Source organism: Zerene cesonia, chromosome 5 (assembly GCF_012273895.1).
Source record: "Zerene cesonia ecotype Mississippi chromosome 5, Zerene_cesonia_1.1, whole genome shotgun sequence".
NCBI lineage: Eukaryota > Metazoa > Arthropoda > Insecta > Lepidoptera > Pieridae > Zerene > Zerene cesonia.
The window spans coordinates 2,203,040-2,225,815 of NC_052106.1; the positions used below are offsets into that span (position 1 = coordinate 2,203,040).

The following is a 22,776-nucleotide window of genomic DNA, read 5'->3' on the forward strand; positions in this document are numbered from 1 at the left end:
CGCTCTGTTTGACGCACACTATTGAAACTTTTGTGGACACCAGACAGATGTCGTAATTGCATTCGTATTTTGTACTATGACAGATTAAAAATGCATATGATGAACGAATCGGTGTGTGATTTTTCACTGTTTATCCAATGATTTTTTTTTATATTTTGTATAATAATACCATGATTGTTATCCACGACGACATTAAACGTAAACCAAACATTAAACTGAAACTTTGTAACAGCTTATTTAACAAGAATGATACCCAGATCTGTTAAAAAGAAAATTCTCCAGTTCGTCATTTTTATAATATAGCTTATTAATTATGTCGAAACATTTCAGAGAGACCACAGTGACCAAACCGCCGGACACGGAGAAGGTGATGCTGGTCAGCCTTGCCCTGGGTCCAGATGGCGGTGGTGAGGAAGTGAGACCTTTGCTCCTTCTGGTCTTCTACCTGTTGGATAAGATTAAACGGCTCCATCTCAGCAAGGAGGTGGGTTTTATTTATTAATAGTTTATTTTTTTGCACATTTCCCAATACAGTTGTATATTATTTGTATACTATTATACCCTTAACTAGTAACGTAACTAGTAACTAGTAAGTTGCTATAAAAGTTATTGTAATGACATGAAACAAATATAAAAGGGTACAACAATAGGGAGATATTTAAAATATAGGATATATAGTCATTAAAAAGCCCATTTTTAACCTTCGACGCTAAAAAATCAACGGGGTGTTATAAGCTTGACGTGTGTTTGATGAAAATCGGCAAAAGAATGTCGCCGCCTCAAAATATATTTTTTTTTACAACTCTCTCACAGCCATGACTATTTTCAAATCCAAGATGGCCGCCCGTACAAAATTAGGTGAGGTTCTATTAAAAAATAAACTCAATTTGCTTTTTAATGATTTTTGCAGGCACTAGCCAAATGCGAGAAGCGTCGCCAGAAGGCTGCTGAAATATGGATGCGAGGTGCGCACGCGGCCAGGCAGGAACTCGCTGCACAGAAAAGAGAAGAGAAGAGAAAGCAAGAGAAGGAGAGGATCATGGCCGTGAGTTAAATGCCTATACGGTTTCTTATAACTATTTTACATAAAGAGCCTTGATAATATAATTTCATTGCGTATGAAATCATGAATGGTTTCCTTATATACTTTTTTTTTTAATAACAGTTCTATCAAATGAGTGTAAATTTATGACAAAATATTATTGAGTGACTGAAATGGCTCTAAGTAAACTAAATAATTTTACACGCTATGAAAACCCTGAGTATTGGTAACAATAGGCATTAATAATGTATTCTGTTATCAGTTTGTCTGTACTTATTTTGCAGAATTCTCGAATGGCATATATTTTTTAAATGTAAATATGTTTGTAGGAAGACGATCCAGAGAAGCAACGCCGTTGGGAGTTAAAGGAGCAGAAACGCCAGCAAAAACGCAAGGCGCCGAAAATGAAGCAACTTAAAGTGAAAGCAATGTAAATTTACCTCAGAGCAATAAATTCAATATTATTTACAGTGATTTTGTTAATTTATATCTAAGTGTTAATTCATATTCAGTCAGAGCAAATAAATAATTTAAATTCAACATAACTTTGTTTTTATTTCAAATTGAATGCAAGTTACCAGTTACCACCTATCCGCCCGTGACTTCGCCTGCATAGAAGGGATGGTAAACAATCAGAGAGCTTTACTCCCATAGTTCCCGTTTCTCTGAGATTTCCGGGATGTAAACTATCCTGTATTGTTTCTCGGGCCTAAAATTATTTATCTACCAAATTTCATCCAAATCAGTCCAGTGGTTTTATCGAAAGGGCAGACAGACAGTTATTTTCTCACCTCTCATAGAGTAAGGATTTAACGATACAACACATATGCCTTACTACAAAAAGCGTTTTTAGCTGTTACTTCAAGTTACAAAATTTTATATGTCTAATTACTAAATCAACAAGGATAATCTTACACAAAATGTATGAAAAAACAATGAACAATGGAAAATAAAAAAAAAAAAAATTTAACCATGTTAAACCTCAGATTATAAATTAAAAACATCTTATTTTATACAGAGTGTAAAACAGTTTATTCTTAGAGAATGATTACCATAATTGAACTATTGAATAAAGGTTCTAAATCAAACAACATATACTTATAGGCAATGTTTATTTCAAATACTCATAATTAAATAAGAGACTAACAAAAATGTTAACAACCATCAAATTGTCATTATGACTTCCAACTCTCACTAAAATAAATAACACTGATTATATTTTGTGATGTGAGATCTCAAATTATGGCTTATGCCACTCGCATTTAGGGTTGCCAGTCACACCATTCCTACAGTAGATACATATTCCGTGTATTTTGGAAATCAAATTTACTCGACTTACATTTGACTTCTTGTCTAGTCTTATTGCATATAATAAAATTGTAATAGACACTATAAACAAAATAAAAATCAAGAAAAATTATTGATGTAACTTATTAAGTCTGGAATAACAGCCTTCATTCAGAATAAATGTTAAGAAACCATTGTTTAAAATTCCTCAATCCAAGACGTTGGCAACCCTACACACAATATCTACTGCCTTGAAAGCATCTAGAAATATTAGCACTAAAATTTTTAATGAATATTAAAAAAAAAAAAACATGAGCATTTAAATGCCAACAAAACATAGACATATAAACTAAATTAGTGTCTTGAATACAATACAAACTAATGTGAGAAAACTGCTCACTACTTATTCTCAATGCGTAAAACTAAAATTTTACTTTGTTTTTATTTTTAGAGAGTTTCGAGCACATGTAAGTATATGCCTACAATTAGTTATGTAGTTTCAATATAAATTTTTGTAATAGCATTGAGATATTTCCTCATGTAACTTCAAGGAAGTTACTCAGTAAGAACTAGAGTGAGTATTAAACATAACAAAAATTAAATGTTGACTCTAAATTCATATAAAAGATGTTGTAGAAACAAAGTTCTTGTGTTGTGATTATCAAAAATACAATGAAATAAAAAATCTTGCCTGTGCAATCATAGTTTTGGATGTTGTGAAAATTAATAACATCTTAAGAAACCTAATAATTAAATGGATTTGGAAAAGCAAAATATAACTTGGTAAAGAGTATTTTATAATTGAACTGAACAGATGCATTTATTTTGAATGCAAGCATTGATGAAGAACATAAAAAAAACATAAAAGACCTCATGTTTTAAATTATAAAATATAATGAAAACAAGTCATTTACAGGTTTTGCTCAAATCTAAAATAGCTTTGAATAAATATCAGATCCTATTAAAATTTAAAAGAGACTTGTTAATTTTTTTAATAACTTAAACTAGCTCAAAAGTAAAATAATGGAAGCCTTCAAGAATTTGTTCATTTGTGTCACTATCCTATACTGTAAAATGATTTAACATACATCATTATTAATCTTCCTTAAAAATGTAAATATTTTACAGCATAACAACAGGACTGTGGAACATATTCTGTTATTTATAGGTAACACAATAAATATCTCATAACTTTATATAAAAACTACTTCAGGTGTATAATTATTATAGATTTAGATGTATTTTATTCACTTGTAAATGTAAGCAATGATTGATAATAGCAAAGCTTCTTTGTTTGAACTTAACTTTGATATTAAATTGCAAATAAATAACAATATTCAGTGAAGTTATGTTATATTAACTTTCAAGTAAAATAAAGAACATGAAATAAAGCTTAATGCAGTTACACTCACTAATCACTGGTATTAATTGACTAAATAGATTTTTATTTGCCAATTGAACCCATCACTGCTAAGTACTTATAAAATATTTTTTCAAATTTAAAGAATACTGCATTTCTAAACTCACATTGCTTACAAATATGATACAAAATATTTCTATCAACATTACTAAATCACTCAAAACCTCCAACGTAAACAAAATTAATACTAATAAAACTTCATGGTTTAGGAACAAAAGTTTCATAAACTCACTCACATCAAATGGTAAACGGACACTGAAAATACACTTTTACTAAACTAGTAGCTATTTGCATACCATATTTCAATACAACCATACCACAATTATTATGTATGTCATTCATCAACCTGTAATTTTTGGATCCTTGTGGACACACAGTCCATATCTGGGGATATTTCTGGCTTCGGTGGATTCTCTATCACCAGATTTAGGTTTTCGAGCGACTGACATCGTTTTGTACTTTTGACATCAATATTCTCCCTCATACTGCTTGTGGATGGTTCTAGTATACTATATTTAAAATTGCAGTCATCGTTCACATCACAACTAATCGCGTCCGAGTTTTCACTCTTAGTTCGATGCCGGACTGGTAGGACATATGGGCAAAGTCTGCTCTTATTTGTACTTCTTTTCATGCAATACCCCACTGTCACGTTGGAAACGTACCTCGTGTTAAGACGCATAACGCTGAAATTTGATTTGCTTTCCTTTAAATATTCTCGACGTGCTTCTGTTATTGCACTGAGCATACCTAAATCATGCAATGCTTTATCCAAATTATCCAAATTCTTATGATTGCAGGGTTTCTGAAAAACGATGAAGAATCAGTTAATAGATTTCTTTCAGTTGAAATAAAAATATTTAAAAACACACAACTTGTTCAACATACACTTTTATCGTAGTCGTTGCATTTCATTATGATGCGATTGCAATAAAATTTATAAATAATGCAAAAACCGTGTGAAAATAAACATCACAAAAAATGTCATAATAAGCGATATCTTTTTAAAAGTTATTCTATTGCGCAGTGTCTGACTACAGATCTTTTTGCACCTTTATGTTTTAGGTCGTCGATTATTATATTATGAATTAAATACTACTATGTATACACATACGCAAATTTCACACCCTTTTTTTATTATTTTGCACCTATAATATTTGTATAATATTCCGCTCCATCAAAGCCGTAAACTTAAAAATGGTTTTGATGAATACTGGTTGTGTTATACATGTCACAAATTAAAACAATATGCGTAATAACATCACAAAATAATCTATCGTTCATCATAATTAATGTTATTTGAAATGTTTTAGGTGCTTTACGAGAATTTTAACGATATCAAAATGGCAGAAGTTTTAAAAGAATGGCTTTCACAACGTTTACAACGTCCAATTAAATGGGAAGCCGTGGAATTCGGAGAAAAGATGAAGGATGGCTATATCATTGCATCAGTTCTACTTAGTTACCATGTTATCAACGAGGAAAAATATTATTATATACGGTCTAGTAGTAATATAGACGAAATAAAAAACAATTGGAAACTTCTGAAAGAATGGTTGCATTTTATCGATATTAATATAACCGACACTGATCTAAACCATATAATGGATGGAAGAGGTTCCACTTTGCTACGCCTTTTTTATCAATTATTTCTACATTTAGATAAAAAAGATAGAACCGACTTTATTAAAAGGGAAAGAAAAATGGTTTCTAATTTAGTTGAAAAAATAAATCACCGTTTTAAAGTTGATATAGTTTCTGAAGAAAAAGAAGTGTCTGTAGATGATCTCTCTAGACCACTTTTGAACGAGAAGTTATTTATTGAATGGCAAAGAAAAAAAGAACAACAAGTAAAAGATACCTACGATTTTGTAAGGCATAAATATTCCAAAATTATAGCCGATATAAAAGAACGCGCTACTTCACCAGTAAAATTACCTGGAGATAAACCTAAAAAAATATCAGAAAAAGATAAAAGAGATATGGATAAATTTTGCCTGAAATATCCTTGTAAATTTCAAAATTATTCATATGAAGAATTGCTTGAATTAGATCAAAAATTCGTTGAAAGAAAAAAAGCTTTAATTGATTCTGAATGGGCTCACAATTATATGGACAATTTGTTTTCAAAAATGCATAAGAAAACAGATTCAGAAGAATTTCAGAAACAATTAAGAAACGTCATTAGTGGTTCATTGTGGGATTTATCTGTAGCAGAGGAAGAATCAAAACTAGACACAGAATTTGCCAAGAAGGTTATGAAAATTTCTCAATTTGAAAAACAGATGGGCACTCAAATTATGGAAACTCGTCAACAAGCACGTAATTTAGTAAAAAACAGAATCGCCGGTGAATCGGAATTTGTTGAGCAAAGAACTCAGCAATTTAATCAATTTCTAGATAATATGAAAGAAGAAATAAATTTGGGTCTCGTTGAAATTGATTTTGAAAAGCAAAGACAAAATATGCTTCATAAAAAGCTATATGCTGAGAAAATGAAAAGAAAACGCCAGCACTACTATGAAATTTGCTATGATACTGTTCTTTCTGTAATAGATTACGCTACAAAATATGCTTATTTTAAACGCTTACTAGAAAATGATATACCTGAGCATTTTATACATGAATGGAAAACGTTATATTACAAGCAACAACCTATTTTCGATATTTTGGATCCTATGGAAGATATGTTAAAGGACACCGCTATCGAAGAAGAAATAATACCTGAAGAGGAAGAAATAATAAGACTAGAATTGGATCGTCAAGAAGCATTGAATGAAAGTGAATTTGCTGAATATCATAATTATTTATATCCTTGGACTCTAGAACGTCTTATTCCAAATTATGAACAAGAATCAGAAGAAAGAAAATATGAGTATTTAGGCAACCGAGTTCTTGGTCATTTGGTATACACATTACTTGAAATTAAATACCCCTATCCACCTCAAAGACCCCCTGCTAATCTTCCTGATTTTACCTCTAAAGCAATAATTCGCGGGTTGCCAGATAGATCTATTACTATTCCAATGCAAACTCTTCTCAATGCGAGAAAAATACATGTTGTGCGAATTGAAGCAGCGATAAATTTTTGCCTCCGAAAATTTAAAACAGAAATGATTGGTTGCACCGATATAGATTTATCTTTCGATAAGTTCATAGCTGTCGCGCTGGAAGAGGAAAGTAAAGAAATTATAAAATTGATGAAAGCGGAGGACGAAGCTGTAAGTAAAAGTAGTGAAGCAAATCTTTCCTTAATATCGGGACCAGTTCCTGCAAATGTTAAGCAAACACAAACTCCTAAAACCATCCCAGAGGAGGAAATAACATTATCGACTGCTGCTGATTTAGGTCACTATGCCTATAAAGCTTTATGTAGTGGAGATTTCTTAACTGAGTACTTATTGGCAGCTATGATCGTAGAATATGTAAAAGATCAAGACGATATTAATGGAATTGTTATAATTAATTATCCAAATACATACCGAGAGGCGCAGATACTCGAAGAAACATTTTCTGGCAAAGCTCCACCAGATGAAGGGGAATTGGATGATAGTGATGATATTTATCTGGAAGAAAGTATAAGAAAACATCGAAAAGAAGAGAAAGATCCTTACAAAGAAATTCGAGTTTCTAAACTCGTCAATGATCCACATAAGAAAAGAATTGAAAAGCCATTTGAAAGCTATTTTACATGTTACTTGAAGTTGAAAGAAACGGAAGATATTCTTCAAGAAGTTGTGATTTGGGACTTAACTGAAGAAAATTCTGATTTTATTGATCGATTTTATGCAGCACTCGGTATAAATTACAGTATGTACTATGAAGTCATAGAAAAAGAACAACTTGCTCTGATATGTAAATATGTAATTGGTGATTATTCATTGCCGTTAAAGTCAACTGATAATCTGTTCGGTGAAAATGTAATGAGTCTGTTAGATTTTCCCTCTTCTGAAGATAAACGAACTAAGTCAAAAATAGTTAAATCCGAAATCATGAATAGTAAATCAAAAGAAAAAATGCGGCATGGATCTAAAATAAGTAAAATGTCATTGACTAGTGAGTTAGCAGTTGTTAAAGCTCCCGATTCTAAAGAAGAGCTGAAGGATGATAAAACAATTTCTATAGAAAATATTCATGAAGCCAGTGAGAAATCTGTTTCCAAATCAAATGTGAGCGTAGAGGAAATTAACATTGCAGCAGGTGAGGAGGACTGGGACTATGGAGAAATACCTATTTCTGAAATAATTGGAATTGCACTTGCGACCTGTTGGGAAGAAGTTGAAAAAACTTACATACACGATATGCAGCAATTATTCTTAGCTATACGATTACAAATGAATTGTGTAGTACCTTACACGAGATTTATCAAAGATAAAATGGAACAAATAATAACCCTACCTTCTCGGAAACAAGATTTAGTAAGCTCTTTTCAAAAACAATACAATGAGTTTGAAAATGATTGGAGGGACGTTAATTTAACAAAAAACGAATGGCACTGCCGAATCAAGGAACTCCAGATTAAATTATATCAAATATGTGACGAGAGAAAAGTTTTTGCTGAAAAACAAAGACAAGCTCTTATTTGCGAAAATTGGACTTTAGAAGAGTTAACAACGATGGTGAATACATACATATCTTGTATGCAAACTGAATTAAACAGGTACGATTAAATTTTATTTTATTGTGTTTAAATAACAATTATTTAATTGAATAAATGTAGCTTCTATAACATTTAAAGTCTAGAAGTAATTCATGTGAAACTGAATATTTTATTATAAAGAGTGATTTCTTAATTCTTTCAGGTCCATTCTTACTTTTCAAGCATTTCATGACTTCTATATTGCAATGCTCAAGCGTTTGCCTCCAAATGATCGGCTTTCTTCTAAGGATCTAGCTAAGATATACAGGGAGTCTGATGAGACATCAGGAAGCAAAAAGGGAGGGGAAGATAAGTTGTTTCGTCAACTTAAAAATGCATTTCAAGACTTACAGTTAAAAAACATTGAAATAGATTATAGCAATAATCCATTTAATATGATTATAGAAAATAATGTAAAATTTGCCTTAAAAGTTATCAAGGATACAAATGATTCTTATAGATCTATAATAAGTCGAGAATATAGTGAGATTGCGAAAATCGTACCAGTTGCAAAGAAAAAAGATGAAAACACGTCAAGCGAATCCATAAACGAAGAAGAAATTTTCAAACAAAATGCTTTAAAATGCATTGAAGAATGGACAATGGCCATTAATGGTGAAATGTTTCGAGCAAATTTGCGTATTATTGCTCTGCAATATAAATGTTTTAAAGATATGAAGTTATTTAATGATAATATTTATGGAGCATTTATGGACATACAGAATAATATCAATAATTATTATTTGAATGAAATACAATCAGTTGATCGTCTTTGTAAGTACTTGCAAATGGCAGTAGAGGGTGGTAAAAAGATTCCCGAAAGTCTCATATTGGAACATGATAAATTTATAATTGATCCTAATCTGTTACAATTTATGCCAGACGAAATAGCCGAAACTGATAATGGTCCCACTGATACTGGAGGAACACAGTTTAGAGTAGCACAATTGAGTCGATTACGTTCACAGCTAAAAATTATTGCACCAAAGGGAATTGCCCTGCAACGAGCCTTCATATACATATTGCAAGATTTTATTATTTTTGGTAAGGAAAATTGCGAAGGCCCAATGTTTCCTGAGGGCTGGCGTTCCATAGACCCCGAACAAGTACCTAAATTAACATTTTTATTATTTGGTGAAACGGCATATATTGACTGGAGAGATTTTCTAATTTATTGTCTAAATATTCAATTCCCTACGGCAGAGGAATTATTGACTGTACGTAAAAAATTCCGCTGTAGAGATTTAGAAGCAAAGGAATTAATTGAGAGAGATGATTTTATTAAGGAGAAGTTATGGTTTGAGTCCGAAATAGACCCCGAAGATAAATGTGCACAATTACGAAATAATTTAGTGAAGCATTTTTTATTTGAACTTTTTGAGACCGCAGAGAATTTAATGAATTATTCCGCATTTTTGTTGGCCTTTTGTAAAAGCATAAATCCAATTGAGGGCTTTGCGATGGCACTTTCAATGTGTATTGGAAAAAAAATCTGTTTTTCCTTTGAAGAATGTGAAGAAGTAATCTGTAAATTAATTAGAGATAAAAAATATAGAGATGAATGTTTGGCATGCGCTTTGAAATGTTCTATACTTTTCTTAGATACAGTTTTGACAAATGTTATAAATACATGTGAAGGTACCTCTTTGATAGAGTTAGAATATACCGAGCCGCCCCCTGAAGATAAGAAGGGCAAAAAGGGTGCTAAAGCTGGAGGTTCTAAAGCTAAGAAAATTGAAAGTTCACAAAGTGCTCGTTTACCAAAAACCCAAAAAAGTGTTACTGACGGTAGTAAGGTGGCACAATCTGCCACAGATGTAAAAATGACTTACATTTGTAGACCCTGTGAAGAAGAAACGGAAGTCGTCGAAGAGAAAGAACCAGAAAAGGAAGAGGTTCAAGAAGAAGAGAAAATTGAACCCCAACCTGATCCTAATTTAGCTTATGCAGTGAGTCAAGAAGTCATTTGGAATGTTCTGAAAATTTGTCTACCTTGGCATTTTAATTTGTTGCCAGAAGAAAAAGTTACACCTTATGTAGCACAAGTAAAGGAGGCTATGGCTAGATTACAAACAGATACAGATAACAAAGACATCTATGTAGCTAAATTTGTTAGTGAGCCACACATCTGTAAAATATTACACAAAGCCCATAAATTCACCGCGATTAATCTAGATGAAGAAATTAAGAAAGTGTGTTTGTAATTTTAGTCATTGTTATTTAGATTTCGCGTTGATTTTTTTTGAAGGAATGCATTCATATTTAAATAAATAATCAAGGTTTAGATTGATGGTTTATTATATTTCTCTGGATAAACGTCAACTAAAATATGTGTGAATAACTTATTTTTCTTCAATTTTACTAATACATATTTTATGGAGGTTAGACCTTCTGTCCGAAATTTTCGACGTGTGCTCATTAATTTTTTTGGACTGAAACAAATATATAAGCGAAGTTATTAAAACAGTAATGTAGATGGAAAATCACAGTGAAGTATTTGAACGAGAAAAAAATATATAGACAAGTAATCATTACTTTTTTTTATTTTTCTTATTCCTCTCGTGAGGGAGAGCTGCGTATTTGCCAATTGTTTTGTTATACCTTAAAACCGGAAGCTTTGAGGCCTGTATTCTGAAATATACAAATCATAAATTTAATTAACACCTAATTACCCACCTATTGGAATTGCTATCTGTGCTAATATAATAATTATGAATGTAAGTTCTTTTCCGGTTTCGCGTCAATTCTAATATTTGATGAATTTTAAATATTATTGCACAGCAATAATACTTCTTCCAGAAGCACTTTTGAATCTTCGTAACGTAGTTTTACCATTTATCACTTGAACAAAGGATATAGGTTAGTTCTTATCCGCGAAGTTCCTGAGACTACTTTTTGCTTTGAATTCCTACATGGGCCAAGCCCATTTTACATTGGGAAGCTTAAAATACCTTATAAACATATCGTCATCTTCACCTCCCCAGTCTGTATACCGGTTGGAATATCCATTTACTGCCACAAATTGATCTGAAGTCATCGATGTTACTCCACCAAAGAGTTGCACGTATGGCAGCCTGCAATTTATGTCCATGCTAGGTCAGCTCCCAAGCAGCTACTCATATATTATCTTTAAATAATTGCTGCTGATACGTCTAATTCCCACTTCCTTTAATCTCAAAAGCAATATGATGAAAAATGTTCGCTTTGATCCACGCACGTACAGATTGAGCTGTAATCATTGATGTTTATACTTGGTACATTTACTAGGTTTCCGCCCACGGCATCGTCTGCATGTATAATATCTCGTTATCACGCGATAGCGCGCGCGAATATCTTCATAAAGTTTTCTTTATCTAATTTTCACTTTCATGGTTTATGCATCAAATGCATTTTTAACTCTGTCTATCAAATTGCCTGACTGACCGGCTGCGAGTCGGATATATTAAACATTAAGGTCGCTTTGAGGTTTTCATCTAAATAAGTAATTTTGATTTTTATAATATAAATTATTTTAAATGTTAATGCAATATTCTAACGTTTGAAACAAGTCCTAGGCCATTAAAAAAAATGGTAAACCAAAAATTACGGAACCAGACTAACTCATATTTAAAGGATTCCACAGCTGATGACATATGAGTGGGCTTCCTTGGACACGTGTAAAGTATTCTCTCGTCAAGTGGAAGTAGGTCTACATCGTGGAACACATAGCACCGCCACGTTCCAAAACGCTGGGATTCTAGAAACCCAATGTTGAACAAGGAACCTTTGTTAAAGCCCTCTGTGCCTAAAATGAAACGTGTAATAACAAATTTTTATTTGTAGCTGATTTGCGAATCGATTCAAATATACATACCAAACTGTTCTATTACAAAAATTCTGTATTGCAATAGCTGTTTCATTAAAAACCGATGTATATGGTTCAAAAAGATTGCTAAATTTTTTGCTCGATTTCTGAAAATATATGTACCAATTACAACGTTACCCGTTTTACTGCATAGCAAGAAAATGTGTTTAGTGTATGGAACAGCAATATTTCCAAGCGACTAAAGCTTTTGTTCATACATTTGTAACACAGCACTAACATCAAGTACCAACACATAGAACCTAATTACCTGTAAGGCACTAAAATGGCAACTTTATGCCTGGCTCGGCAGTCGGCGGGCGCATAAAAGCCCCCCGGACGTATATCTCGATATTGCTTTTCCACCCATTTCAATTTTAAGTCGGTTTTATTTGCTGAAATTGAACCTAGGCAAATGGATATGTAAATTTTCACGTTCCACACGATTATCGACAATGTTTAAATGGTGCAAGGTGTTAGAATTGCGTGTTGGAATATTTAAAAGGGGTTAGCTGATGGATTAGGTATAGGTCCATTCACGGAGTTGCTATGCAAACGCAATTTCAATGATTGGATTCGGTCTTTGTAATGTAATATAAATAAAGTAGAACGATAAATTAATTTAAAAGGAACATAAATCAATTTTATAGAGGTTTATGTTTCTTTATTATATTTTCTGTCAGAAAGTTTTGTAAGTTGTTAGTTTATAAATAACTATTCAACCAACTACACATGGGCAAATACGCTATGAAATTGTATGTTATAAAAACATACTTATTGTTATTTTCGTTATCAGTTATAGAGACAAAAAATCTCTTTCAAATTGAAGGCACCCGGGATTAGTATTTCTACTTAGTTGATAGTCAGAGGAAAATCAACAACATCAAGGACAGGCTTGACGATTAGACGCATTTATAAATTTGCTAACTAGCTTCCGTATTAAAATCTCAATTTACTTATTATTTGTGAAAAAAAATCGATTAAGGAAACGAATCAATGTATCCACTAGATGAAACTTGTGATCAATTCATATATGCTGGGCATATTTAGTTTGTAATATAGAGTATAATATATAGATAAATGAAATAAATGTCTATAATCTCTTTTAAGTGTCCGTAAAGAATATCGATCAATTAAACGAATGTAAAATGCATCTCTATACCTTATAAATGAGGGAATTCACTATAGTTATATACGTACATATCGTTTATGCTTATTATTTATTAACTTGCTTTTTAATACTCAAAGTGAAATTATACGGGATTATGTTATATAAGTCCAATACAAGCTTACCCAACGATGATACGTTTAACATGCATGTAGGTATGTCAGTAGAATAGTGAATTGCTTCTGATGCACCTAAAACAAAACGCGATTTCAATAGAGTCAAACAATAAGTTTGTTGAACTGTATGTAACTATTGGTACATATAGAATGCGTCTTACCTAAATTTCCTAAAAAGTATTTATAAGCCTTGAATTTTTTATAGGTCATCACGAATGCTGCAATTGAAATGAAACATCTCATCATCAGTTATATTTTAAAAAGAAGATAATGTTCATTCTCTTTAGGTGTTAGCGGGGAACCGAGCCTCACGGTAAACGATCATCGCCGCCCAAAACATTAGTTTATGGTTAGAGGGAGGTCAAATCCATTGCTTGTTTTTACTCGGTAAGGGATAAGGAAAGGTTTCATGACGAATTATGAAAGGTGTCTTTGTATGTTTAAATTTTGCACAAATATAGAAAAATAAACCATGCAGTTTATTTATAGGCTCAAGATTTAAAAGAAATTAATAATTATAAGATATTTAGTAAGAAACAAAAAAGTATTTCTAAAACAACACTTACGAAATCTTTCCGTGCTGTGTAAGGGTATTATTTTCTTTGAATAATGTCCCATCTCGTAAATTATGAGCATTAAAAATACAGATAAAATGAAAATGAATGTGTTTTTTCCCGCCCGTTTGGAACTTTTTGGACAAATGCATAAGATTTTAAATTTAAACGCGAACTTATTTTCGTTTTTGAACATTTTTATTAATTTTCAATATCGACTAAATGGTAATCTCTATCCCATGTGTAGTTTATAAGTTTTAAGAGGCCGAAAAAAAGACTTATGTTATTGTTTTTCTTTATTGTTGATATACAATGTATCTATAGCAATGAGCCAGTGTAATGACGGAAAAAAATATGATTTCAAAAAACGATTTTAATATGTAATTGATGAATTTAATAAAGATTATATACGACTTACGTGTCTTAGTAAAATGATTTGGGGTGCGTAATCGTACAGTATAGAGGAATGTATATATTTAGAATACCTTTCTAGCTATTGTAAATTCTATGTTTAATTACAAATGAACCCCAATTGTTGTAGACCCAATAACTAATTACCGTGATTAGCGTTTTCATAGTCACAACGCCTTTACAATTCGCGGGAGTGAAATTATATAAGACATTTCGGTTAGTAATTGAGCAGACATTGTAACGGAAAAGCATTGTTATAATTTAATTAATGTAACGCTGATTATTCTCATGAAGGAAAATGTAATAATACTGAAATGGAATTCAGGGAATCCAGAGAAAATTGAGTTAATCTGCTATCACATGAAACTTACATAGATTCTTATTATGCGATAAATCAAATATGACAAGCCGATTTTAGAGGTTTATCCTTTACCTACCGACGTCCTAAAAACGAAGGATGTTGCCAATTCAACGGATTTTTTTTTGGTTTTGATGCTGGATAATTTCTCCGGATTTTTAAACGATTGACATGATTCTTCTCTGAGAAATTTTGAAAGAATAGAAAAAATTTGATCACGAGGCAGGATTCGAACCTGCGTATCTTGCCTAACCGTAGCAACGCCTAGCCTCTCGGCCACCCGTGATCCTGCCACAGTAATCAAATTTATTCTACTCTTTCGGTTTTCATGTGCCTAAGGGTGCCTTTTTTTCTATTCTTTCAAAATTTCTCATTTATAAAGCATTTCAATGCTATAAAACTAAAAATTAAAAATGATTCTTCTCTGCTTGATAGAAAATGAAAGATGAAATTATTATCATTTGGTCCCCTTCAAGACTTTGTGGTATCTTCCACCAGCAGTGGTATCTCCCCTAAGGACGTCGGTGTACCTACTTTTTTGTAGAAATGAATTATGATAAATAATAATACAGAGTAACGAACATAGTGTATAACTATCTACTTATAAAAACTGTAACAAATTGTGAATTCTTAATTAAAAATATTTTTTTTTGTAATCGCATAGGAAGCCGGCGATACGATCAGGAAAACACTCGCTAAAATATTTGTTTATGGCGGGAAGGATGCGAAAACACAACATCCACATTTTCTTACGACGTTAATATACGTAAAGCAGTTTAGTTTCACATGATGAATAGCGATCATGCTATCATACTTGCCGTTGCGAAAGTTTCTTATCTTTGTTTTGAGGAAAAGAAAGCCTGGCAGTAAGTATACATATTACAAATAATAGCAATATCTTAGTTAAGTAGGTAATACATTATTCACTTTTATACAATTAACATATGGGAGGCCGGAGGCTCATTTCCTTTTCCTTATCCTTCCCTATCCATTCCTTCTTTCCTGTCATCAATTCTTTCCTTAAACACGGGTAACGCATACGCAGATGCTAGTGCATCTGATCATAGGTAGTCCTCTGCGAATATTCAGGGGCGGTGGTGATCGCTTACCATCAGCATTAGCATCAGCTGGCGTTTCCAGCTCAGTTGCCCGCTTAAGGCATTAAAAAAATAAATTATACGTTGCAATCGATAAACATTCAAATCAAACCCGAAAATTAATTGCGTTACTTAATCTTTATACGATCAAATAGTTACTCGTCAATTTATTATTTAGATACTTACTGGTACGACGACATTTTCAGACCAAAACATAAAGTTCTGGGATTTCACAAAAACGAAACGAAACGGTTAAAAATGGATATGTTTATATGATTTTTTATTTTAGAAAAAGAACGAGCTCCGGCTTCTCTAACAGAATGTCTTCTAAAAGAATCAAACGATCGTGATCTTAATAAACAGAGATTTTTAGTTATAATATCATTGTTCTTAATCATCGTTTTGTTTCTCATTGTAAAATACATGAATACTCGAATGGATAACGTTAGTGTTGAAAACAGTAAGTAAAATTTGTTCTATATAAAATTATACATGCGAATGTTTGTGATAATCTATGGATGTTTCTTAATCTTTCGCGCGAAAACCAAATATCATGAAATTTAAACTATCGATACGAAGTTCTCTTATGTTTTTAACAATACAGTTTTGTGGAAGGTACTTTTACGCTTATATAGTAAATGTTATAAAATTTTAAAGGTACGTCTCAAAAACAAAAAAAGCTTCCATATCTAACTGTGATTTTGTGACTAATTTTTACCTTTTTTTAATATTTCTTTGTAAAGTTAAGTTTGCAGAAACAAAGCCTTCAGAGAAACTGCCAATATGTCACATCAACACGACTAGTTTCGGTAAGACAGTAAATCCTACTACTAATATCTATTCTACTAATATTATAAATGCGAAAGTTTGTAAGGATGTGTGTGTGTTTGTTGCTCTTTCACGCAAAAGCTACTGAACCGATTGCAATGAAATTTGGTACGTAGATAGCTGGACAACTGGAATAACATATAGGCAACTTTTTATCCCGATATTCCTACGGGATACGGACTTACGCGGGTGAAACCGCGGGTCGCAGCTAGTTAATTATATGTTTATTTTATTTGTGACTTCGTTCTGAAATTGTTACAATTGTTATTGATAATTATTTTGCAGCTTGAATATGGTTTTACGTCTAGGGGTACCTAACATTCAGTATTTAAATATTAATACTGATAGTAAACTATATTCATTCTGAATTGGAAATATCGTAGTTTATGGTTATTTGAATTAACTATATCTTATATTAACTATATTTATGGAAAGAAATATCTATAATTCTATACTAATAATATAACGCTGAAGAGCTTGTTTGTTTGTATGCACGCACTTATCTTCAAAGCTACTGGACTGTCTATGAAAATTCTCTGTAACTAAATATGTACGTGATCCCTGAGTGCAGTAAAAGAGCTAAGAGCTATATATGTATCATGTATATTGTACGTATGGAAGAAGTCAGGGCAGACTACATAAATGAACTTATAATTATGTATTTTAATTATTCTATTCCTCTGCGGATATGAAAACATCATGCATCTTTTAGTCGGCATTTATCCAAGATTTGTACAATTTGATATATTAAGATGAATTTGAAAAAAAAAGTGTTTTAGCCGTTCAATGTTCAAATAAATATGAATCATCTTGCGCATAGTCCATATTGAGGGTTAAAAATGTAGTTTTCAATTTCATCAACATCTATTGTTATCCACTTGCGTGTAAGCTTCTATTTGTCAAATGAATTGTGTTTAAATGAAATTATAGGTCAAGTAACTGTTAAAAAGTTGGTGATGACGAATGTTCTGGAAAAAGTTTATCCTAACGTTCAAAAAGGAGGATATTATGCTCCTATAGACTGCCAAACCAGGAACAAAGTTGGCATATTAGTTCCATATAGGTAAGAAAAGATAATAACATAGATAATTATGATAGGAAAAGTAAATTTATTTTACGCTTATGGCGAAAGACATTTATTTCTGAAATTATTATATTTTAATCAAGGGATTTTATTTTTAATAAATCCGTCATTCGAAAGTTCGAAGTTTCGTTGATTATTTTAAAATAAAATGAAATGATATAATTGTAAATACAGAGAAACACAACTATTCACAATCATGTTGTCTCGCTCAGCTTTAAAAGTAAGGTATTAACAAAGGAAAAACAATAAGTAAATTGTGGGGTAGTTTCTACGTTTCTAAATTGAACATAAATTAAAAGTAACCTAGCGTCATTCTAAAGAAGGATTTATTCTTCGGCTTGTGCCTTAGCGAAAGATATGCTATTCATTCAATACAAATTTATAAACTCTTATTCTTACTATTATTAACATATATACATACGTTTTTTTTTTCTTGCAGAGATCGAGCGACGCATCTTCCGATTTTTATTTATAACATCCACCCCTTTTTGATAAAACAAAAATTGCAGTACAGAATATTTATTATAGAACAAGCAGGTATTTTATTTCCTGTCCATTTTATTGATTTTTGTAAACTTCGCGGACCAATTGGATCGTAATAAATAAAAAAATAACAAACCGACGGTTTTGACTAACCAGTGCATATATCCAGTATCCAGAGTATCCAGTATCCAGTATCCGTATATTTGAAATTGATGTAGTTCCAACGTAGCAATGGCAATGGCAAGACAGTTTTTATATGCTTAAGTTAAATGCATCTACTAGACTGTAGTATGTAATAAAAAGTATGTTGTTATTTTATATTATATGAAATTACTATCGCTATTACCACAGATAACATCTGTAATACATGATCATAGTTTTTTAATCAAAGCAAACCAGGCCGTGTATTTTTCCAGAATGAACGATAAAAAAAACAATTTGTTTGTATGTTGTATACATTTGACAGGTCAGGATTTATTCAACAGAGGACGACTTTTCAACGCCGGTTTCCTAGAAATGATGAAACTTGGCGATTGGTGTTGCGTGATATTCCATGACGTAGATTTGCTCCCGCTGAATGAAGAGATACTGTATACTTGTCCGATTTGGCCGAGGAATATGTGTGGGAACATTGTTGATGACAAGAAGTGGGTATTTAACACTAGATTAAATAAATAACCTAAATATTAAATGATAAGTCTCAGTGAACCACGGGCATGCTTTCTATTCCAACAAAAAACAGGTAAATGCCAAATTTCACCATAATCCATGCTGTGGTCGATTTGTGATGCAAAAAGCGTAACAGACAAATACGACGACTTTGTCTATCTACATATTATATAAAATTCTCGTGCCACAATGTTAGTTACCATACACCTACGAAACAGCTGGATCGATTCTCATGAAATTTTTGCGAGGATCGGGTAGGTCTGAGAATCGGCCATCATTTTTCATACCCATCAATGATAAGAGTAAGGCAAAACAGCGTTTGTACAAGTACAAATGCGCCAACAGTCTTAAATGTAACTTTGGTTACTTATTATTATTATTTAATAAGTAGATGTTTCGGAATGAGGACACAGTTGTTACTTGTAAGTGATAAAAGTTTTTAATTGATATTACGAATAGTGTTTATCCGAAGGTACCACTTGTTTTCATTGTGTAAATATTTACTAAAGATACATATTGAATAATTATTTGATTAATTGCTTATATTGTATTAAATATGTAAATGAGCATTTTCAATATATTGATGTATGTACAGTGGCTCTAGTAATATACAATATGGCTCTATACTAACAACGATAAGACGTTATAAAGAATTTGCTGTATTATTTGAGTAGGGGATATTATAACATTCTAGCTACGCCCGCGGTTTCACTCGCATAAGTCTATATCCTGTAGGAATATCGGTATAAAAAGTTGCCTATATGTTATTCCAGTTATCACTGGACAACTGTAATAACGTGAGTAGACAACTGTGTCTACGTACCACATATCATTGCAATCGGTTCAGTAGTCTTTGCGTGAAAGAGCAACAATCACACACACACACACATCCTTACAAACTTTCGCATTTATGATATTAGTAGGATAGGATATATCTACTTTTCAATACCACACTCAGAATATAATGATAACTAGTTAATAATATTGGTGAGATTGATACATACATATAATTAACTAAGAATAAGTACGTACCTATATCTTATATCTTTAAACGAGCAATTCTTGTATATATATATATACAATGTAATTGTATATATATATATATATATATATATATATATACAATTGGAATCTCGGAATCGGCTCCAACGATTTTCATGAAATTTAGTATATATATGGGGTTTCGGGGGCGATAAATCGATCTAGCTAGGAATCTTTTTTAGAAAAAAACAAATGGGAGGCGTTTATAGGAGGCGTGTGTTTTTTTTTTGTTGTAGTCCTAATTTATTATGACTCTTCGTGACATCATGATTTTCATGAATTTTCTAGCCCAAAATCGCGCACCCTATTCGGCGGTGTGTCCGCTACGGATGTCAAGCAATTTAAAAATGTGAATGGTTATTCCAACGACTACTGGGGCTGGGGTGGCGAGGACAATGACCTTTTTAGAAGGTATGTAAATACGAAACTGAATTAGTTGTGTTCTACATACAGTTGTAATGGATAAAAATAAGAGACAAATGGGGGATATTTTTGTTGTATTAGAGAAAATGTCTTATATTCATAGTACACTAATATAGCTTTTATTTCTTCCACACTAGCAGCAAGGAAGAAAGAAAAATAAGATTATAAAAATATTGTATTGTCTTAAAACGTATGTAACAGGTTACAGGACTTCGGTTATCCAGTGGTAAAATACGATAAAAAGATAGCGCGCTACACGTCTCTTCCACATCTTGGACAAAGTCGAAACAAAGACAGGTACGTAACTTTAAAATGTAACCATAAAAGAAACGAACGCTGGAAAAACAATATTCCCGCGAAATATATTTGTTTTGTCCTATCTGATCAATTATCATTTCGAGACACACCTTCCTTTCTCATTCCATCGCCTTTAATAGTAAAATATAAAAAAAAGAATAAAAGTAATTTATTAACTAATTCTTTGAAACCGCCAAAACATCTGCGGAACGGGTTTGCATGTTGTCTATAGGAATAACAATTATAAATAATTCAAACACAGCTGCTCCGACCAATTCATTAAAATGAGATAACACATTTTTCTAAACATCACTGGTCAATCTATATGTACTTAATTGAAATATATAGTTTATCAACCATTCGCGTTATGAATGACGATATTTATGTTATCTGTGATATGCTATTCACCAATAATAGCGGGAATATCAGTCATTTATTGTAAGTTATCTGCAATTTGAAACACTGATGCATCACATGTTGCCTTATCGGTAGGTGTTTGTGTACAAATTCCTAATATGTAATTATGCTGTAACGTTTCGGTGGTGTAATCGTATAATAAGTTCTAGACCTTTCTCTTGCATGTGCACTGACTCGATAGTGTATGTAAATAGAGCATAGGCAAGTACCGCAATTATGTGGTGATTTATTTTGCTTCAGTTCTTTCACAATTTGTTAACTGTTCTTGATTTCAATATAAACCAGTTTTTCAATATAAATAACAGATATAGTAAGTTTCAATGGTTTCAACTATACAATTGACTTAATTGTCAATGTTTATTGTGGTAGTCGGGACGAATTGGGCTAATCCATTTCTTCTTTCCAGTCGTTAATCCTTTCTTTTCCATAAAAGCGGACAGCGTATACGCAGAGGCACTACCTTCGTGAATGTTCATGGGCGGTGGTGATCGCTTACCATCAGGCGAACCACCAGCTCAGTTTCCCGCTATGATATAAAAAAAGCATTGCTCTTATACAGAGTTAACGTACGAAATTATATAATCCTGATTTTTATCAGGCTAATAGGATATCTCCATTTCCAATAATATTATGTCATCTTACCACATGTATGCGGACGATTTCCAATTATACAAACATGCATCACTACTTGAACTACCTGAAGCGATTTCTCAAGTTAACACTGACCTCGCAGCAATTGTCAGATGGAGTAAAACTCATGGCTTAGTAGTCAATCCAATCAAGACCAAGGCAATTATATTCGGAAGTAAGCAATTACTGTCAAAAATTGACTGGACTTACAGCAGTCAGGTTAAAAATCTCGGTTTGACACTTGACCAAAGTTTTCTTGGGTTGAACAAATAAAGCAAGTGCAAAAAAGGGTCTTTTCCTCCGCTTTTTCCTTACGGCGCTTACGCAACTTCCTTCGAATCTCAACCAAAATTGTGTTGGCTCAATCACTTCTCCTTCCTCTCCTTGATTTTTCTGACTCCTGCTACCCTGATATTCGTGAAAGCCAACTTGACACCCTTGAGAAGCTTCAAAATTTCTGTATTAGATTTATCTTCGGACTACGAAAATTTGACCATGTTTCGGAATTTAGGAAACGGTTACATTGGCTTCGTATTCGTTATTGCCGGGATACTCATTTGTTGCATCTTCTATACTGCATTCTGTTGAGCCCTAAGACACCATCGTACTTAAAGGATAACTTCGTTTACTTAAGCTCTAGTGGTTCCATCTCTCTTCATTCTTCCAACCTTTTATTACTTAGTACACCTATCCATCGTTCAAATTTTTTCAATAATTCTTTCACTGTCCGAGCTATTCAACTATGGAATGCTCTACCGGAGAATATTCGACGCGCTAAAACGCTTAATTCTTTTAAAATTTTATTAAAAGATCACTACTTTTCTCTACTGTAGTGTGTGTGTGTGTGTGTGTGTGTGTATGTTCGCTATTTTTCTGTACTCCTTGCTGACGTGGCCAGCCATTGTTTTTCTTCGTTTTATTTTTCTTGTTTCACTTTATGTGTATGTATGTGTATGTAGGTATGTATATTT

General features: G+C 32.3%; 4 protein-coding genes across 4 annotated transcripts in view; 3 read left to right on the forward strand and 1 right to left on the reverse strand.

Annotated features, from left to right (window-relative positions):
- Positions 1-1,582, forward strand: part of LOC119840095 (coiled-coil domain-containing protein 47) — a 5,931-nt gene extending 4,349 nt beyond the window's left edge. Inside the window, exons 9-11 of the mRNA XM_038366603.1 lie at positions 331-484; positions 911-1,045; positions 1,372-1,582. Of these exons, the coding sequence (XP_038222531.1) occupies positions 331-484; positions 911-1,045; positions 1,372-1,476 (394 nt within the window). The 3' untranslated portion in view covers positions 1,477-1,582. The remainder of the gene's footprint in view (positions 1-330; positions 485-910; positions 1,046-1,371) is intronic.
- Positions 1,583-2,137: 555 nt separating this feature from the next.
- On the reverse strand, positions 2,138-4,779 carry LOC119840124. Its single transcript, XM_038366638.1, has 2 exons — positions 4,638-4,779; positions 2,138-4,554 (listed from the first exon to the last, which is right to left on the reverse strand). Exons 1-2 carry the CDS (start codon positions 4,662-4,664, stop codon positions 4,084-4,086), a joined length of 498 nt encoding a protein of 165 aa, XP_038222566.1. The 5' UTR covers positions 4,665-4,779; the 3' UTR covers positions 2,138-4,083.
- A 313-nt stretch (positions 4,780-5,092) lies between these two features.
- On the forward strand, positions 5,093-10,592 carry LOC119840162 (sperm flagellar protein 2-like). Its single transcript, XM_038366675.1, has 2 exons — positions 5,093-8,409; positions 8,552-10,592. The coding sequence occupies exons 1-2, from the start codon at positions 5,093-5,095 to the stop codon at positions 10,590-10,592; spliced, it is 5,358 nt and encodes a 1,785-aa protein (XP_038222603.1).
- A 5,776-nt stretch (positions 10,593-16,368) lies between these two features.
- Positions 16,369-22,776, forward strand: part of LOC119840163 (beta-1,4-N-acetylgalactosaminyltransferase bre-4-like) — a 7,977-nt gene continuing 1,569 nt past the window's right edge. The window contains exons 1-6 of the mRNA XM_038366676.1: positions 16,369-16,393; positions 17,692-17,824; positions 18,285-18,382; positions 18,795-18,975; positions 20,327-20,449; positions 20,663-20,758. Of these exons, the coding sequence (XP_038222604.1) occupies positions 16,369-16,393; positions 17,692-17,824; positions 18,285-18,382; positions 18,795-18,975; positions 20,327-20,449; positions 20,663-20,758 (656 nt within the window). The remainder of the gene's footprint in view (positions 16,394-17,691; positions 17,825-18,284; positions 18,383-18,794; positions 18,976-20,326; positions 20,450-20,662; positions 20,759-22,776) is intronic.